This window comes from Alosa sapidissima, chromosome 14 (genome assembly GCF_018492685.1).
Source record: "Alosa sapidissima isolate fAloSap1 chromosome 14, fAloSap1.pri, whole genome shotgun sequence".
Lineage (NCBI taxonomy): Eukaryota > Metazoa > Chordata > Actinopteri > Clupeiformes > Clupeidae > Alosa > Alosa sapidissima.
In genome coordinates, this window is record NC_055970.1 from 22,970,096 (window position 1) to 22,982,137 (window position 12,042).

At 46.7% G+C, this 12,042-nt stretch overlaps 1 protein-coding gene across 4 annotated transcripts in view; it reads right to left on the reverse strand.

The window, feature by feature from the left end:
* Window positions 1-6,313: 6,313 nt before the first annotated feature.
* Window positions 6,314-12,042, reverse strand: part of npm1b (nucleophosmin 1b) — a 28,012-nt gene continuing 22,283 nt past the window's right edge. For 3 of the 4 annotated variants that reach the window (XM_042061197.1, XM_042061194.1, XM_042061196.1), the window contains 3 exons: window positions 11,931-12,029; window positions 10,515-10,589; window positions 6,314-8,417 (listed from right to left, as the gene is read on the reverse strand). In XM_042061197.1, the coding sequence (XP_041917131.1) occupies window positions 8,364-8,417; window positions 10,515-10,589; window positions 11,931-12,029 (228 nt within the window). In that variant the 3' untranslated portion in view covers window positions 6,314-8,363. The remainder of the gene's footprint in view (window positions 8,418-10,514; window positions 10,590-11,930; window positions 12,030-12,042) is intronic. The other variant, XM_042061195.1, reaches the window with a different exon arrangement.

The following is a 12,042-nucleotide window of genomic DNA, read 5'->3' on the forward strand; positions in this document are numbered from 1 at the left end:
GAGTAGGCTACAACGAAAATGGCTAGTGCAAGGAAACCAGAATTGTTTGTGTGGACTTATAGTATAACTGTCAACTGTAGTCAACTGTAAAACTAATAAACTTCATTTTTACGGTTTGTGAAGGATGCAGTCCTATCCTTTATTTGGCTAACGCAGGTACACATAATCTCCTTTACTTTCTTTGGTTGTAGGATAGTCCGCGATTCACATTAAGGCTAGGCGTAGCCTACCCAAGTTCTAGGCTATTCCGTCGCCACATTTATAATATTGCTATAATACCTTCGTTAGTAACAGTCGATACTTTTGCAAATCAAATCGCGCATTCGCATTTAGTGCGCATCTACATATCTGACTTCACTAGACTATGAATGCATTTATTTATGTTGTAAGACATGTAAAATACTGTAAATGAATGACACCGGCACTACGCACAAATTAATTTAAACTTACACCGCACTTCCCTAATAACTTCTGACTAGTTCTCTCGCGTCACTGACAGTAGCTAGAATGCATAAAAAAACACCGGGAAAAACAGTGTTCAGTCCACCAAGTCATAAGCTATTGGCACTGCGCAGCACCAGTTGTGATACTTATCCTACTGAGTGTAATCGTAGGTAATGTCTTGTATGAAAACTAGTATTGTTAGGAAATACTATAAAGTGTCAAGTCCAGGGCAGCTGAGGTGTGGCGATGACTTCATCAAGGATATGCGGTTTCGCCATCCAAACAAAATCTACGCTACGGTTTCAGATTTTTCCACCCTGGGACCAGGTTTCAAAAAAGTGCGGTTTCGGGCAGTGCGTTTACAGGATTCGTTTGGACGATTGGCCAAGATGAAGCAAAACTGGTGCGTTTAACCCAAAAAGCGTCTCCGTGTGGACGGGGCCTAGATCTAAGTGGTGTGTGTGTGTGTGTGTGTAGCAGCGTGGCGCGGCACAGTGGAGTGCAGAGGGCAGTATGTCCTGTGTGGCCCTTCAGCTGGCCAGCCCCAACCTGTAGTGCCAGTGGAGCCTAACGTCCGAGGCCAATCCATTCCTCCTGTCTAACACGTCTTTAGAGACGGCGCACCCCCTTTGTTCTGACAATACACAAACGGCCATTCAAATGTGGACTCTGTAATCAGTGAAATACTGCCCTCCGGGCTTTTTCAGCAGGGTGACGGGGTGGGGTGGGGTGGGTTGGGTGGGGGGGGGGTAAGGGGCGAAAGAGGAAGAAAAAAAATCCATCCATGACCAATCAACTCTCTAACTACCTGTCTGGCCTTTATGCAGCAGATGTTATTTGGGGGGCGGAGGAGCGGGTTCCAGATGTAGGATTTAGGGTTCTACAAAGACTTGAGATTGGTGCCATCACTTAAAACTAAATTGCAAAAGATGCATGGAGTTTCTGTAAAGTGCTTGGAACCTACTTCAAAGTTGCATTGTGGAGTCTACTGGTCAAATGCGCAGGGTGTTGCATGGTCAACTCCCCTGTGTGCGGCAGTCATCAAAACAAAGAATCGTTTTACAAACAGTTACCAAACTTAAATTACATGCCATCTATAGCATTATGCATCGTCAAAGTAAAGAAAATCAGTCTGCTGTCGGTGATCAATGTCAGTTTTCTGTGCCTTTAAAATATCCCAAAGGGGGAGGGGAGGGCACTATGCAAACTCATTTGTATTGCTTATCTCCAACCCAAAGTGTTCTTAACAGCAACAGCATGCTGTTAAATGGGGTTAAAAAGCCTGCTGGGCAGGTCAGGAGAGTTCTCTGCCATCTCTTTTAAAGAGTGTGGAGTCTTTTTCAAATGTATTTACCTGACATACACTACATCCTCTTTGTTATTGTAAAGTCTAAAATTTCTTGTGAACGTGCCTGCGCTCCCTTCTTTAAACAGCTGAACGCTGTTGAGACGATAGACAGAGGTAATCGCATGGGCACAGAAAGGCTACAAATCATATGGCCTGTCACAGACCATTTAGCCCCAAATGGGTTACATACATCTTGATAAGAGCCTGCAGTGCCGACGTACTCCTGCCGACGAGAAATCGAGCAAAAGTTCTCATCTCTCTACAGGTGCCCCACTCCCGAGCCTCTTCCAGACAGCATTTGAAGTGCAACATTGCTCCAAACCTCAAGGGCTGCAATCACAGGCTAATACAAACTCTTTTCCCTCTCTTTTTTTCCCTCCCTCTCCCGCTCGTAGAGAGATGTAAGGGAGTGACAAATTGCCCCTGTTTTAACTCACTGCATCATGAAAGGCCGTTTAGTCAAATGCCTGTTTAAACCCCAGGCCTGGGGTGGTGCTGGGATGGCTCGAGGAATCGGAAGGGGGGAAACTACAGGGGGTCTTTCCGAGGCAAATGAAGGATCTCAGGCTTTTTCTTCCCTCACAATTACAAGTCATTAGGGGAGGAGAATGTGTCATGTTGTTAGTGTTCCGACAAAACCTCACCGTGATCAGGCAGCTTGTATTTTCATGTAAACACTCTAATGTTATTCAGGAAAAGCATTATGTGAGAGGAGACTAAGACAGGCCTACATTAAACTGTGCATAGCTTGGTGGAGATGGCATTTAAAGTGAGTGAGTCATGCCACAGGATATTACAGGAACCTCAGACTGAGAAACAGTTAACTTAATTGACCACATGTATACAATATTGCTTCCTTTGTGCTTACTTAAAGTAGCCTTTACATTGTCCATGTCTGACTGTGGACACAGTCTTAGAATCAAGGCCATAGACAACAAGCGCTGGCTTGGATGTGTACTACTGGAGCTGCAGAGTGGGACTGTTCCCTGCGTGTGCGTGCACAGCGCTTTCGTGAAGCAGCCCTCGGTTTCTAGTGGGTAGAGGAATGCGGCACACATCTCTGCCATAGCCAGCCGCGGATGTAATGTGCTCGCGTGTCGGCGCATGTCGAGGACAGCGCACCTCCTCTCCTTTTTAATCACCTCTGGTCTACTGCTGCATCAACGCGCCCTGTTTATCCAACCGCAGTGCCCTGGGTAGAGCCACGCCAGACGGGTCTCACCACGCTCCACTTGTCTTGTCACACTTCCCCTAACTATAACATGCTTTATGTGGTTTCCTACAGCACCATAGACCACATAGACCATGATGACAGTGGCTTGTATGAACCATTTAAATGTAGACTTGAGCAATGAATCTACTTCTGAACAATTTTAAATGAGGAGAAATTATGTAGCTTTGAGAGGTCTGGATGTCAAACGTGTACTACTCTGCATGGGGGGAAAAAAGCCTGACAATGACAATGATGGCTTCCTCTTCGGCTAATATAAACATACCAACATGATCACTTCTTTCCCCCTCGGGCAAGCGTATTGTTCCAGTTCCATTTTGAAAGCTTTCCACAAATGCTTCAAATATTTCCTTCATTTTCCCCCCTCTTTTTTATTTAGCTGTATCTAGGTGGTGTGGTAACGTGTCAGTTTTGAAGACTCGTTTCACAACAAACAACGTGGAGTTTGAAGACAGGCCAAGACAGACCATACTCCACAAACTACTTGTCAACAGACAATAAGCATGGGCCTACGAATGGGCCAACAAAAAAGAGGAGATATTAAAATGTCACACGGTGAAAAACTCACTGAGGATAGAGAGGCCAACTGCGCTGACACCGCACCCAAAGCTTGGCTCCGAGAGCTCGTAGACTCTGAGAGCGACTAAAAGAATGATCACAATGACAGTGTAATATTAAACAGCCATTTTTTACTGGCCTGGCACTCGGAGGAACGGTCCTGTCACAGGCCATGCCCCCGCTCACCAAAAACCCCTGCAGGGAACATGGAAGCACTGAGTCATGACTGAGCCTTTTACAAGACCATCGGGGTTCGATATGAGAGCAAAGAGCTCATCTGGCCGCTCCAGCGAGACATAAAACAGACAAAAGGCATTTTTGTGGCGCATCTGGATTTTGGGCTCTAACAATGTTTTGCGAGACAGGCCGATCACCATGTTTCATAATTGCTCCTGCAGCTCAGCCAAACTACAGCGCGCTCTCTCGATGTGACTGCCTGGCATGGTCCATCTGTTCTCATGGACGTCAGCAGTGACAGAGAGATGGGCCTGGAACGGTGTATAGATTGGCCACTGCTAGCTCCTTAATTGTTCCTTCTGCTACTAGAGCCAGGTTGCTCACCCCCCTCTCTCTCTTTTTCTTTCTTTCTTTCTTTCCCTCTTGCTCTTGTCCTCCAGGTAGCAGCGAGCGCCTAAGAGGGAAAAGATTGCATAATCCCTACCCTGGGAATGGAAAAAAAAATGAATGCCTGAAGTATGAGAGTAGTATGCTAACTATTGCATTGGAATCCACATAGGGACAAAGGGCCGTCTCACTGAGGGGAAAAAAAGACAAGGGGGTTCAAGTCGCGTTCAAACCTAAAAGCCGGTGATGGCTTTCCAATCCCTGCCTCTGCCTCAACCATTCAAACCAATAAGTCCTGTGCACACAGGGACACAACACAGTGAAGACAACTCTTGAGGTCTCCCTCGGTAAAATATGCAGTGGTGTGGTTCAGCACCACTTCCACACCTTCTTTCAACACCTCGGGCAGGTGATTGTGGTCAACACTCCTTACGCTGTGGTCATAGGCACTCCAAAGCACCTTTTGTTCACTGAAAACCGCAATCGACTTTCACCCCGCACACCCTTCCAGTCCAGCCCATGCTGGAGGAAGAGAGATAGGGGCAGATGTCAGAGCGCTCCTCTTGGGAGGAGCGGGGTGGGGTTGAGGGGATGAGCAGAGGGTGCCCGTGTCTGTGTGAGAGAGGCACTGTGTCGAATGCATGCGAAGACCTCTCCAGGCGGCGGTGATTTCCGCGTTTCGGGAGTCCACGTGTCCCTGTCCTGAGCAGCTCACATAGCTCACATTTCGCACATTGCCCTGGTCAGCGGGCAGCATGCACGGTCCCCGCCGCACGCCACCGGTCTCCACTGGCACTAGGGGCTCCAGAGCAAGCTCAAATGGGAGGAAGTAGAAGGGAAGGCTTTCTCTCTTGGAAGCTGGTGCCACCGTCTTCACCTTCACGCACAGGCAAACACCTGTCCACATCCCCAAGAGCTGCGATGACACGGGAACAATGCTGAGGAGGCAAGAACATGTCCTGAAACATTTCCTACCAGTCACCAGTCACAGACACACACAAGCACTTAAACACACAGACTGTCAGCACAAGAGCTGTTAGTGATCAAACAATTCAACAATAAAGCCGCCTAAGCACTGGTCATTTGATCAGCAGAGCTTACGCACAAGAGGACATTTACCATTAACTTTCATTGTCTGGGCTGGCATTCAAGTCTAATGCTTCCAAGTCGACATTTCCCCTCCCTCCCCTTCCCTTCATCCCTCACCTCTCTCTCTTTCTTTCTTCTGGCCCTGGAGCGACGGGAGTCTAGCCCCAGCCTGGAATTCTCCTCACCAGCGGAGCGCGGGGGATTTCCACACTGCCTGCTAGCCCCAGCCACCAAGCGCGCACGGCTGCGTCACTCTGCCTCCAGCCTCCTGTGGCCTGCCAGGACTTCCTGGTTACCAGACGTGATGGGCAGCGCTGCTTGGGAGACTGGGCTGGAGGGAGGGGAGTTGCTGTGCGGTGGACTGGGGTGAAGGGGATGTGATTCCAGGTAGTGGTTAATTAATGGGCTGCTCTGCACCACAAATGGGACTATGGCGCTTGTTAAATCATAAAGTGCTACTCATTATCGCCACCATGTGGTGAATGACACCATGCCCACAGCTCACTTATCGGCTACTTTCCGGACTGAAAAAAAACAGTCAATATGACCTTTGTTTTGCTAAAAAATGCAAGACTGCTTGCTCTTCCTTGCTAGAACATTTGGTTGATTATTATTAGCAAGCCCTGTGAACTCGAGTTCGGGTGAGGCAATCAACTGTCAATTGATTCTCCAGACTTAAAATCTACAAATTGTTTCCACCCATGTTAATGTAAACACTGGGATGACAGATCATGTTATTACAGTGGCCAGACACCAGCTTTGCAGCCATTGGTTATGCAATGTGTCTTAAGGTCAAATGCACGCTACAAATGCTAGTCAAAAGAGAGAGAGAGAGAGCACATGTTTAGCCATCTACCTGTTATAGCAATCAAAGCACATTAAGGAAGTAATCTACGACGCTATACGGATCCATCAAAATCGTGAATGGGGTTACTGTTGGGAGGCTGAGTGATGTGTTCAACATATGACTGCTCTCTAAGAGTCGCCTGTGCTGCCAAATGGCCTTTTTCCCCTAATGAAAAGAACCTTTGTGACAAACGCGTCAATTCACACACACTTTAAAAAAGAAGAAAAGCCAATCAGAATCATTACCTTTTATTTATGTATACTGAAATTATTTACTTTAAAAAAAAAAAAAATGTTTGCGGAACAAGCCAAGCATTAACAAGACAACCAGCATTCCCAATCCTCCCCCTTTGGGATGTCCAGAGAGAGTGGACACTGTGATTGCTTAGATATTTCCAGAAGGGGTGGCTTCAACTTCAGCAGGTACATCTAAGTCACATTTAACCATTGCAGGACATTTCAGGGGAAAAGTATACCTTGACAAGATCATATTCTATTCTATAAACCTATTGTTAGGTATCAAACTGATCAAACTGATTCCTGAACTGATGTATAACAGAGTTGAAAGTCAAAACAAATGACAAAACAAACAACAACATAAACACAAGCATCATCATTATATCATTTCACTGTCCCTTTACCATGACAAATTTAAAAACTCAGATTTCATGGGAATCGATAATGTCCGTTACAAGCATTGATAGAGCACAAATCTATTACAAAGTTCAATAACATGAAAGAAATCAAAAGCAAAAATGCTTGTTAAAGCAAAAATGAAGCAACAGAAAATGACATATTCCAAGCAAATGTTACAACAAAAAAAAATCTTCCAAAAGCCCAGAATTAACACAAGATTTCACAATAAACCCAAACTGTTGTACATGGCCAAACCAGATGAAAAGCTGTTTTTTGTTTTCTTTTCAACTCTGCACCCTCTGCTTGGTTTCAGCGGAGCCCTTTTGCGTTGGATGTGAGTTATGAGAGGGGTCTTTCCCCATGTCAGCACTCCCTGGCCACGTGCCATTCTCTGGCCGACGCATTAAAAGTGCTCCAGCTGCTCAGGGTTGTGCGTCTCGGAGCTGCTGGGGTGAGCCTGAGGGGACGGGAACAGGAATGGGATTGGGAATGGCCTGGAAGTGAAGTCAGACGGAATCGGCAGGGCCAGACGGAACCCTTGGCTCAAACAAAGACGGAATCTTCACTGGGAGACGGAACCTTTAGGTGCAGAGGGATGGACCTCACAACTGGCCCTGCCAAAGCTGCCATTGCGAAAGTTTTTCACAGGTGTGTGAGTGGGAAAGGGAAAGGGGTTGGGGAGGGGGGAGGAGGGGGGGGGGGGGGGTCTAGACCATTTGCTAAAAGGAATATTCTGGATTTGTTTTTGGAACTACAAAGGCTCTACCTAATTAGCTGTCTATTGCTAGACAATAATATCTATGTCTATTCAGAGGACGGAAAACCTGTTGACTATAAACACACTCACAGGGATCATTTTGCACAGTGACTGCGCAATATCAGCCAGAGGGATTTGAAGATTGTATCAAACTGACAGAAATAGACCTGGTACGTTTCTTACCCTTGCACTGTCAAAGAATTAAATCAGCCATCACATGTTTCTTCATAGAGCCCACACTTCCACTTAGGGTGTGAAGTCTTTTTTTTCTACTCTGTGGTTAAGTGCAAGGAGTTATGCCAGTTACAGTAAGCAATTGTCTGCGGTAATGAGTTTGCTGCCAAAGCAGCACATACAAAAATACACTTGAAAGCTGGAACATTAGCCTATACACTACTTAGGTTAACCAAATCCAATAGCAGAAACAAAATAAAGAAATACATTTAATCTTAATCCTGTTACTCTAAATTAACTTTTTTTTTTAAAAAGAGCAGTGTTTTCCCCCCACTATTACAGTTTCAGTACTGTAGCAATAAGATTTTGTATCGTTATTAATTCCTTACACAGCACTTTAGGGGGCAGAGTCAGACTCAAAGATTAGGGTTTGGGATCCTAAGCGACTGTCTTGAAAGCGTCCATGTAACAGCAATAATCCAGATTATGTGGCTACTTCACGTCCACTGATTCCTTGCACTGTCAATAACTCACGCAGTGGACGGTATGAGACTAGTGAGAGTCAGAAGTCGTGGTGTGGTGTGTGAGCCTATCACACATTGCTGAGTGAGGACACACACCTCTGTCCAGGTCTTCGTAGAGCGTTGAGGGACATAGAATCGCACGGGGTGGGACAGTTACAGTAAATGACAGGGCAACGGCGGCACAGCGGATAATTATTTTTTATCCGGTTTCAGCGTCTGTAAGAACTTCCAGAGGTCTTTCACCACCTGAAAAAAGACGAAAGAATGAGAGATAGCGGGGGATGGGGTAGGGAGGGGTGGATAGAGAGAGAGAGAGAGAGAGAGAGAGAGAGAGAGAGAGAGAGAGAGGAGGGAGAGAGAGGGAGAGGGACAAAAGAGTGAGTCAGAGGAAGACAGGAAGAGCGACTGAAATGCAGAAGGTCATTAGGATGCTTTATAATTAGAGATGTATGAGTCAGTTGGGTTAAAAAGATCCACATTGCTTGTTGCCTGAGGAACAGTGAAAGGCAAGTTGGGTGGAGGTAGGGAAGAAGGGATGAAGGGTAGAGAGAGAGAAACAGAGAGGGAGACAGATAGAGAGCAAGAGAGACAGAGAGAAAGAGGGAGAGAGAGAGACAGAGAAAGACAGAGAGAGAGAGGGAGGGAGGGAGGAAAGGCGGCAGGGGAGGGGGTCTAATTGTACATACCAGAATGTATGACTAGTGCTTGGGCCTGACAGAAACATGTCTTACGTCTCTGCTTAGTTTTTGGACCAAAGTGGTTCCAGAGATGTTTTTTTCTCCTCCCTTCTCTGCACTATGATCAACAAAAACAGACCCCGGCAGGGAAACACACGCTCACCTGCAAAAGTGACCACTGCACGCCACCTCAGCACACACAAAAAACTGGGCAAAGTGTGATGTTTTGAACTTTTAACTTATTAACACACACACACACACAAACACACATCCAGAGGAGGAAACACATGCACATGGACTGAATGTTAGATAGGAAGCACCAGCCTACACACACACACACACACACACACACACACACACACACACACACACACTCACACATACACACGCACATGCACACACACGCTAAATCATTTTCAACTGCTAGAGCAAACTAATGAGAGGCTTAGTGCAAGCAGCTTTTTAAAAGAGGGATTTTGCTCATTTGACCCGAGCATTCCTATTTGGAGAAGGCTGCTTCGGTTTATACCGAGATTCCTCCGTAAATACTGGCCATCACTCTTCCTGCTTTACGGTATGTCTACGTCTAAGACCAAAAGACACAGCCATTTTCCTTCTCTGCCTTTGTCCTGTCCCATGCTGTATGGCAAGCCACTCATCAAAGTCGCCTGCACCGTAAAAGCATTGGCCAACATCGTGAACCTGAACACTCCATACATACCTGGAGTGTTCCCATCAAGAGATGTGTGCACCATCACGTATCACTCTTTGCCAGTGTATATTGCAACGTGATTTCATTTCAAAGTCAGTTTTGGCGAACAGAAAGTGAGACAGAATATGATTCTGCAGAGTTATGAATTGCATGCAGCCTTGGAGTGAGCAGTGTTGAAAGGAGGGCAGTATTGTGACCCGTCTCATCTCTGGATCCGTACGGATGAAGAGTCCAGCCGGTCCAGTGTGTCCTTGACCCTTCCCAGAGCGCCCGGTACCGTACGCATACCACCAGTCCCCTCATTAGAGCAACAAGAGACACTTTGCGCCCGTAAATCAGGAGGGGAGAGGTTTGCCTTGGCAGCTCCACCCAGCTCCCCTCTACTCTACGCCAACCCCACCTACAACTGCACTGCAGCGCCACCCACCGCCTTCACCTCACAAAGAACCTCTGGCCAGCAGCACGGCCATGTTTCACAGTCCACTTTCACGGCCAGGTCTTTACTACAGCCTGTAGCCGTGCACACGCACACACACACACTCCCTCCCCCCGTCTCTCTCTCTGTCTCTCTCAGACACACAAACACACTCTATCACATACACACTTACTCACTCATTCACTCACACACACAATAACACACATAACACAATATTACGCACTTACAAGCTGACTCACTCTCTCTCTCTCACATACACAGGAGACAGAGACAGACAGAGAGAGGGAGGGAGGGAGAGAGAGAAAGAGGGCTGTTGGACTGGGATAGCCCAACTCTCTCTCCAGTCCACCCAACCTCAGTGTGAGGCCAGCAGAACGGCCAGCTCAGTGTGCATTCCTGCATCGCCATGTCCCAGTAGACACGGATGGGTAGATTCTTCCATCCAAGAAGAACATTGAGATCTTGGTGGAAGTAATAACCCGCAAAACAAATTCTTGATAAGAACGATTAATACTCACTTGCTTATCTGTGATCCTGAAGGAAAATTTGGCGTAATTCTCAAACTTCTGCTCCGTCTTTGGGAGGGATTTGCCCTGGTAGGAGGAGGAGGAGGAAAAACAGTGAGAGTGGCGCTGGTCACCCGGACCGGTCGAGCCCACGTGCTCACAGACCGCGCTGGAGAGACAGGCCGCCGGCCAGGGGGGTCGTGTCATTGGCCGTGGCATTAAATTATGCATTAACATCGTCTTTCCACATAATCACATGCATCTGGCTGGGAGGACACTCACGTCCTTGCTAATTGCCAAGAGCATCTATGGTTTAGTCAACCAGCAAATCCCCCCCCTCCCTCTCTGCTAAGACTTGTGTACCATTAGAATACGCTTAGTCAATAAATCCTTCCCCAACAGCAGGACAATTATCAGGGCGCACGTTTGACGGGCGTGGGGCCCGGCGGCGCAAGAAGAATGTGACGATCAACGTGTGCGGTCAATCAATGGAGGAAGTGATGTGCCCGAGTCAGGAAGGCAATCTAATCCTCTGGCCTGACGTAATGGCTGCCCGGGATAACAGCTCCGGGGCGTGTGGTTCTAACAGCGCTCCAACACACGGCTGCCCCTATGCCTGCTCTCTTGCTATCTCGCTCTCTCTCTCTCTCGCTCTCTCGCTCACACACACACCCACAAACCTCAGGGAAGGAGTCCTGATAGACCCAATATAATGATGATTCAATCAGATACAATAAAACTGTGTGTGTATTCATGTGTGGAGAGAAAGAGTGAGAGCGAGAGAAAGAAACATACAAATAGATATATTGCTACATTAATATAAATACATAAATATAAACAAGCACAAATATTGTGTGTAAGAGTAATCCTGAAATTGAATGAAAACACTGTGAGAACCACAGTAAGCTTAGGTGCTGGTTTTGTGAGGGAAATAGTACCCATGCAGTACAAGGTTTATTTATTCATTAGCCACGTTTACATGGACAGTTTTTTTGTCATTCCGATTCAAAATTACAAATTTGTGCTGTTTGTTTACATGGGGTGCATTCTATTCCGATTAGGTGCTCTCAAGCGCTTTAGAGTCTTCAATCGGAATAGAGGTTGATGCCTACTTTTCCTTGAGAAGATACAGGAGGCAATCCGATTGACCATATACATGGTTGCTCAATCGGAATAGGAACGAACTACACCACCTCTTTCATTCCGATTAAAATTCTAATCGGAATCAGGCATTTTTATTCCGATTGAGGTGTTTATATGATAATTTTTAATTGAGCCGTTATTCTGTTTCTAATAGGATTTAAAGCGTCCATGTAAAGTGGCTATTTATTCATAAAGCGCTAGTATAAGGCGAGCCTGAGCCCAGACACTTCAGTGTTCCTGGACACATATAAAGAAGAGGCGCTGATGCTGTAGCAGGGGCCTCACCTCTTTGACGGCAGCGGTCAGCTTGCTCTTGACGTCGGCCAGACTGAGGCCCTTGGAGGATGTGCTGGGCCCAGTCTTATCTTTGCCTCCTCCCGGCGCCTGCACCAACGAC